An 8,209-nucleotide genomic window follows, 5' to 3' on the forward strand; every position below is an offset into this window, starting at 1 on the left:
AAAAAAAAAAAAAAAAAAGCGAGAAGGACACTGTCCCCTTTGTTCACAGAAACACAGCCAAAATATGATGCTGAACTGTCAGTAAAACTGGACTCAGGCCGGAAATGGAAGCATATGTAGAGCCAGAGATAAAGAAAGCAAGAGCATGCCAAGAACACAGAGCCAGTTTTTCCGAGGACTTTAAATCATGCCAGAGTTCTGGGAGATGGCCGTGGTCAACCCACAACCGTCCACAGAGCTATACTATGAGCTTACTGCCTATGAAGTATGGACCACAAATGCTTTCTCGATGTCTGTAAAACTGTTTATGAATTAGCTGGTGTGCTGTGCTCGCTGGAAATGCAGATGGTGCATGCCAGCCGTTTCCAGACAGCGTCACTTCTCATTTAGATACGATTCACCCTAGATAGTGAGCTTAAAAAAAACGGACCACTTAGCATAAAGCCGGCTATAAACAGAAAGCTGCTATTAAGCAAAGGATTGGGGCTGAGGTGTAGCTCTGTGGGGGAGTACTTAGAATGCACGAGGCTCTGGGTTGCACTTAAGAGTGGGAGCAGTAAATTCAAAGAGCAAAGTAAACCGAATCGCTGTCACCTTGTGTCACAGAGGTCTCCTGTCTCAGAGACACTGGAGCTCTGTGTTTGGGAATTCAATCTGTGCCCAAAGGGAGGAAATCCTCTACTACTTCATTCCAAAGTTCAAAGCATATAGGATCACACTTATCTATGGGAAAGGACGTGGCTCAGTTGGTAGGGTGTTTGCTCAACATGCATGAAGTCCTGGGTTTAATCTCTAGTACCACTCTTGTAATCTAAGCAATCTAGAGTGGATGCAAGAGGAGCAGAGGTCATCCTCAGCTACATAGTCAATTCAAGTCAGCCTGGGCTACATGAGACATTGCCCAAACAAAATCAAAACCAAACCAAAATAAAGATCATACATCCGTACATACCTGACAGGGTGCATGTATGTTTCAGGGGGCCTAAAGAAACACATTTGAACACATCTATACATGTGTGAGTATATGTGTGCTTTGGCATATATTTAAACATTGATCTTAGAAAATTCTGCTTCACAAAGCCAGAGGCACACAGTGAAAGAGCAAGACAGAGCTGTTGCCAGAGGAGAGAGTAGGTGCTTACTTACGGTATCCCACATCACGATGTACACATCCGTACTGAAAGAATTGTTGACGTGCTGAGTGAGGTAGAGATTCAGGAAATCACAGAAGTGGTGGTACATGTTAATACCTGGTGTTGGGAAAGAGAGGACATGTTAAACAAGAGAAGATGTACAACCAGATGCTTTCTAAATTCCACTCTACCTTCATACAGTTGGATTTCTCGCTAAAATCAACAAGAAAACATGTTTCTCCTAAATATGGGCGAGGCACGGGTACTAGTCAACTTGAAGAAGTATTGAGTTTAAAAATCTTACTATTGAACGGGTTATTTTGAAATCAAGGATTTATTCTCTCCTGCACATCAAGACGTAAGAAAGCATTATGGTCTGGCAGGGGTGGGGTGGGGGAGCACATAGGTCTATTTAGCACAGCACGGAGAATCGATAAATTCTTGTCTCCTTTTGCCCTATTTAATCATTCCTTATATTATTCTTCTTAAAAAATTTTTGTGAATGGATGTTTTGCCAGCAAGTATGATTGTGCACCACAATCATGTCTGGCACCCTTAAAGGCCAGAAGAGGGTATTGGGTCCCCTGAAACTGGGGTTACAGATTATTATAAACTGTCTTGTGGGTACTAGGAATCTAACCCAGGTTCTCTGGAAGAGCAGACAGTGCTCTTAATGGCTGAGCTATCTGTCCAGCCCCTGTTTACACTGATTTTGGGGAAATATTGACCAACTATTAGTTAAAAGAGGTGAGTCTCTCATGTTTAGTTGACAGAGCATGAACGCTGGTTTTGGAAGAACATGGTTGAAGTCCAGCTTAGTGACTCGTGAGCAGCATCCCTAGTTAAGTTAAAAGTGTTTAGTCTTTAGCTTTGCTTCTAGAATTGGGAATGGTTGTAGTGCAGTGTGAGCTCTGTTAGGATAAAGTCAGAGAGCATGGCATTTTCAAGTGGCTGACGCACAGTAAGACCTTCATGAAGACAATCAGGAGCTTAGTAGGTCAGAGTCTAGAAGCCATAGCTATCCAATTTTCAACTGCCAGGCCAGCCATCAGAAAGACACAAAACAGAGGGCAGCAACTGACAGACATCCTGATGACCCGAGTTCAATCCCTAGAACCCACATTAAAAGGAGAGAACCAACTGTTGCAAACTGTCCTCTGGACCCAAGTTCTATGACTTGAGACATGTGTCCACTTCCACTAAATACATAAAGGGAAGAAAGAGAGGAAGGCAGGATGGTGGGGGCCCACACCTTTAATTCCAGCACTCAGAAGATGGATCTGAGTTCAAGGCCAGCCTGGTCTACGGAGTGAGTTCCAGGACATCCAAGGCTACATACAGAGAAACTCTGTTTCAAGAGAAAGAAAGAAAGAAAGAAAGAAAGAAAGAAAGAAAGAAAGAAAGAAAGAAAGAAAGAAAGAAAGAAAGAAAGAAAGAAAGAAAGGAAGAAAGGAAGGAAGGAAGGAAGGGGGAAAGAGATAGGGGAAGGAAGGAAGAAAGGAAGGAAGGAAGGAAGATGAAAGAAAAAAAAAAGAAAGTATGCACTCTTGATTTAGGTATGTGGGACTCAGGACTCAACCTGGAAAATCCACAAATACAAATGAGATAACTTCCTACGAAATAACAAAACACACATTTTCAAATGAAAATGTTGAGTGAAACCATAAAATACTCTGACTTCATTCCTACAGCAAATGACAACACAGAGTGCCAGGAACTAAGAACAGTGGATACTCCAGTCTATTGGAGTAGTCAGTCTTCTAGACGAACCGTTGTAAGGGACAACTTTCAACTTCTCTTGTTAAATGGCATTTACTTGTTGGTTGGTTGGTTGGTTTATGTGTGTGCATGCACATACACCGCAGTGTGTGTGGGGTCAGAGGGCAACCTGCAGGAGCTGGTTCTCCCCTTCCACTAGGTGTGCTCTGAGGATCAAGCAGACTGTCATACTTGATGGCGAGCGCCCTTACACGCTGATCCATGATGCCGTCCCCAGGAGGAATAATTTTATGACTCAGAAAAATCTTAGCAAAGTAGCTAGCTTCAAGTTAACAAGAAAAGTTTGCACTAGTGAATATCCCCTTTCCCTGGGTGAGCTCTACACACACCATAGCTGGCCTGTAACATTTAGGGAGTCCCTAACATTTACTCTGGAATACAGTATGCATACCATTGTCTGGTATCACAAGGATTTAAAATGAGGAAGTAAACACAGGCTTCAAGCTGTAGAAGTAGGGTGGGTAAGTTCTGCTACGATGTCCCTTGTCCCAAGGTGAATTAAGAAGCAAAGGGGAATTGGCTGAGAGTGTCACTCAGAAGCAAAGGCTCAGCACCAATACAGGGAAGCAATGGCACCCGTCCGTCTCAGCCCATGTGCTCCTACTTTACATACTTTACTGCACACAATCTGCAGACGTACTTTGTTGCATATGATCTGCATGCGTTTCATAGTTCACACATACCTCTTTCATGGGAAGGGTTGTTTTTTGCCACTTTTTCATTTGTGTATTTTTTTTTAAAAATGAGTCAGAACTTTGAACAAAGCATTTCAAGTTTGCTTTTATTTCAAAAAGCTAAACCTGTCCGATTTCTGAATCTAATATTTTATAACCCGAGAATTATAATCTCGGATGGCAGAGCACATTAAAACCATGATCAAAGTATGGTAATTCCCAAGTAGTCGTGACAGAGGGCTCTCTGCAGTTCACTGTAGGCCAGGCCACTCATGAATTTAGATAAGGACACAGCTCTGTAAGACCCATCTCTCATAATGAGAGGGATAAGATAGCAAGTCTCTCTCCTCTCCAGGGCCACTAGTGGCCAGGGTTAAAGTTATGCTTGCAGGCCAAGATCTAGAGCTGAAAGGCATGATGGGAAAATAATTCTGGTTTGTTTGTTTTTTTTTTTCAAGAATATACTGTAGTGGTAACTTCCAAAAGAGTTTTAAGTTTGTCTGGTTACAGAAAGTTGGCCATGGAAATGATTGGCATTGTATTCACACACACACACACACACACACACACACACACACACACACACGTAATGAAACCTAAATGTAATCAAAGTGATTAAAGATATCAGACTATCAGACAGGGTAAAGTTAGTTACAAAAAGTATATACACATAGCTTTCTTTCATCCTGACTTTGATGGAACCGTTTTACACAAATGTGACTGTTTCTTGTAGAATTTGACAGGGATAAGAATACAGAAGTCCCTCTTTCTCCACACCCACCTCACCAGCATTTGCTGTCACCTGAGGTTTGTTTTTTTGTTTTTTTTTTTTTTTCATCTTAGTCATTCAGACTGGTGTGAGCTGGAATCTCAGGGTCATTTTGCTTTGCATTTCCCTGATAACTAAGGATGTGGAACATTTCTTTAGGTGCTTCTCAGCCATGTGAGATTCCTCAGTTGAGAATTCTCTTGTTTAGCTCTGTAACCCATTTTTAAATAGGGTTATTTGGTTCTCTGGAGTCTAACTTCTTGAGTTCTTTGTACATATTGGACATTAGCCCTCTATTGGATGTAGGGTTGGTAAAGATCTTTTCCCAATCTGTTGGTTGCCGTTTTGTTCTATTGACAGTGCCCTTTGCCTTACAGAAGCTTTTTCAGTTTCATGAGATTCCATTTGTCTATTGTTGATCTTAGAGCATTAGCCAATGGTGTTCTGTTCAGGAAATTTTCCCCTGTGCCTATGTGTTTGAGGCTCTTCCCCATTTTCCTTTTTATTAGTTTCAGTGTCTCTAGTTTTATGTGGAGGTCCTTGATCTACTTGGACTTGAGCTTTGTACAAGGAGATAAGAATGGACCCATTTGCATTCTTCTACATGCAGACCTCCAGTTAGACCAGCACCATTTGTTTAAAATGCTGTCTTTTTTCCACTATATGTTCTTAGCTTCTTTGTCAAAGATCAAGTGACCATAGGTGTATGGGTTTATTTCTCAGTCTTCAGTTCTGTTCTACTGATCTACCTGCCTGTCCCTGTACCTTTTTTTTTTTTTTTTTTTTTTTTTTTTTTTTTTTTTTTATCACTATTGCTCTGTAGTACAGCTTGAGGTCAGAGATGGTGATTCCTCCCAGAAGTTCTTCTACTATTGAGAATTGTTTTCACTCTCCTGGTTTTTGCTATTCCAGATGAAGTTGAGAAGTTCTCTTTCCATCTCTATGAGGAATTGAGTTGGAATTTTGATTACCTCACTCAGGATGATATTTTCTAGTTTTATCCATTTGCCAGCAAAATTCATAAAGTTGTCTTTTTGTTGTTGTTGTTTTGTTTTTCGAGACAGGGTTTCTCTGTATAGCCCTGGCTGTCCTGAAACTCACTTTGTTGACCAGGCTGGCCTCGAACTCAGAAATCCGCTTGCCTCTGCCTCCCAAGTGCTGGGATTAAAGGCGTGCACCACCACGCCCGGCAAAGTTGTCATTTTTAATATCTGAGTAGTATTCCATTGTGTAAATGTATATAATGGAATTTTCTGTATCTATTTTCTGTATAAATTCTCCTGTTGAGAGTCATCTGGGTTGTTTCCAGCTTCTGGCTATTATAAATTAGGCTGCTATGAACATGGTGGAGCATGTGTCCTTGTTATATGTCAGAGCATCTTTTGGATATATGCCCAATAGCTGGGTCTTCATGTAGCACTATTTCCAATTTTCTGAAGAACCACCAAATTGATTTCCAAAATGGTTGTACCAGCTTGCAATCCACCAGCAATGAGGAAGCACATGGTATGTACTCACTGCTAAGCGGATTAGTCCAGAAGCTCTGCGCTCCCAGGATACAACTCATAGACCATAGCAAGCTTAACAGGAAGAAAGGCCAAAGTGTGGATGCTTCCATTTCACTTAGAAGGGGGAAGAAAATAATCATTAGAGGCAAAGGGAGGGAAGGACCTGAGTGGGGAGAGAAGGGGGAGGGAAAGGGGGGGATGGGATCAAGTATGGGAAGAGACAGGAGAAAGAAATCCAGAAGGCCGGGAGAATGAATAGAATATGCAGGGGAGGGGGGACCACTAGAAAGTCCCAGACGCCAGGGATGCGAGAGGCTCCCAGGACCCGGTGAGGATGACATTAGCCAAAATACCCAACTGCAGGCAGATAGAACCTGAAGAGACCACCTCTGGTAGATAGATACGGCCCCCAGTTGAGGGATGGGGCCATCTACCTGTCTCAAAATCTTTAACCCAGAATTGTTCCTGTCTAAAGGAAACACAGGGACAAAAAAATGGAGCAAAGACTGAAGGAAAAGCCATCCAGAGACCGCCCCACCTTGGCATCCATCCCATCTGCAGACACCAAAGCCTGACACTATTGCGGATCCCTAAAAGTCCTTGCAGACAGGAGCCTGGTATAGCTGTCCCCTGAGAGGCTCAGCCAGTACCTAAGACAGATACAGATGCTCACAGCCAACCATTGGACTCAGCCCAGGGACCCCAGTGGAAGAGTTAGGGGAAGGACTGAAAGAGCTGAAGGGGATTGTGATCCCATAGGAAGAATAACAATATTAACTAACAAGACTCCTCAGCTCCCAGGGACTAAACTACCAACCAAAGAGTATAAATGAGTCAGTCCATGGTGCCTGCTATATATGTAGCAGAGGACTGCCTTATCTGGCATTAATGGGAAGGGAGGTCCTGTGGAGGCTTGCTGCCCCAGCAAAGGGGGATGCTAACTGAGTGAGGTGGGAGTGGGTGGATGGGGGAGCACCCTCATAGAGGCAAAGGGGAGGGGGCAGGAGGGAGCTTGCAGAGGGGAGACGGGGAAGGGGGACAACATTTGGAATGTAATATAAATAAATATAATATGTAAATAAGTGTAGATAAATATAATAATGAATAATAATAAAGAATACAGAAGTTGTAATCAGTTCATCTACCTTAGAAGAGGAGCAAAAAAGACAGTCAGTGCTTATCGCACTGCTTTCGGCACATTCACAGAAAACTACTGCAAGCATGCCAAGAAATAGATGTGGGGCAGAGGAGACAGCTCCGTGGCTGAGAGCACTGCCTGTTATTGCTGAGGACCTGGGTCAATTCATGCAAGTGGTAGCTCACTATGGGAAACTGCGGTTCCGGAGGATCCAGCGCCCTCTTCTGGCCTCCGCGGGCACTGCATGAATGTGGAGCACTGACACACACGCAGGCAAAATAGGCACACACTTAAAATAAAAACAAAAGGAATCTTTAAAAAAAAATAGACACATCAATCACTACACAAGTAAAATACAAAGTAACCTCACCTGCATCTAATTTCATGTAAAATACAAAGTAACTTCTCACCTGCATCTAATTTCATGAAATACGTTGGTTTTTCAACAACGATGTCACATTTAGCATCTTCTATAGGCCTGAAATCGAGCTGAGTGTAGCCTTGTAGCTCGGCAAACCTGGAATTGTGCATTGTGAGATAATTTAAAGGTGATTCTGCCAAACGTCTTGTTACAACACCATAACCTGGGAGCTGCTCCCGAAGCAGATTTTATTTCTAATACACGGCAGCCCCACAGAGCACCTTCCTTAATTTGCTAACATTAGTGGCTTTAAAACCCAGTTTAATGTTGAGATAGGAGCAAAAATGATTTCAAATTTCAGGCTGGCATGTCAGATCAGACAGTTCAATAGGGAAGCCATCACAAAGTGAAAAACAAAAACACTGATGTATTAATAAGAGATTCAACAAGGTCCCCTGTCATTTGGGGGCTTAGAGGAAAAGATAGGGCCATAGGAACTTGCCCATAGACTTCTTGGATTGTGAGAAAGATCATATTCCAAAATGACCTAGAGCCTCACAAAGGCAGAAGACCGAAAAGCTTCCCTGGAACTGGGGTACATCTGTGGAAGTCAGACAAATGGCAGACACCAGAATGTGAAGAGGAACATCTACGGCTCTGAGTAAAGGTCACCGCAGCCATCTGTGAGATCACAGGTCATGTGGAATATATCAAACAGAATCGTTCACAGCACAGTGTAAAAACACCATGGCAGTTTGTAAAACACATTCCTGAATCTCCCTCCTTCTCTCCCTCCCTGCCTTCATCCCTCCCTCCCTCCCTCCCTCCCTCCCTCCCTCCCTCCCTC

At 42.9% G+C, this 8,209-nt stretch overlaps 1 protein-coding gene across 1 annotated transcript in view; it reads right to left on the reverse strand.

Annotated features, from left to right (window-relative positions):
* The window catches only part of Eogt (EGF domain specific O-linked N-acetylglucosamine transferase), a 34,806-nt gene that overhangs the window by 13,983 nt on the left and 12,614 nt on the right, over positions 1-8,209 (reverse strand). The window contains exons 9-10 of the mRNA XM_021191239.2: positions 7,412-7,518; positions 1,147-1,250 (exon numbers count right to left, since the gene is read on the reverse strand). Of these exons, the coding sequence (XP_021046898.2) occupies positions 1,147-1,250; positions 7,412-7,518 (211 nt within the window). The remainder of the gene's footprint in view (positions 1-1,146; positions 1,251-7,411; positions 7,519-8,209) is intronic.

This window comes from Mus pahari, chromosome 2, assembly GCF_900095145.1.
Source record: "Mus pahari chromosome 2, PAHARI_EIJ_v1.1, whole genome shotgun sequence".
Lineage (NCBI taxonomy): Eukaryota > Metazoa > Chordata > Mammalia > Rodentia > Muridae > Mus > Mus pahari.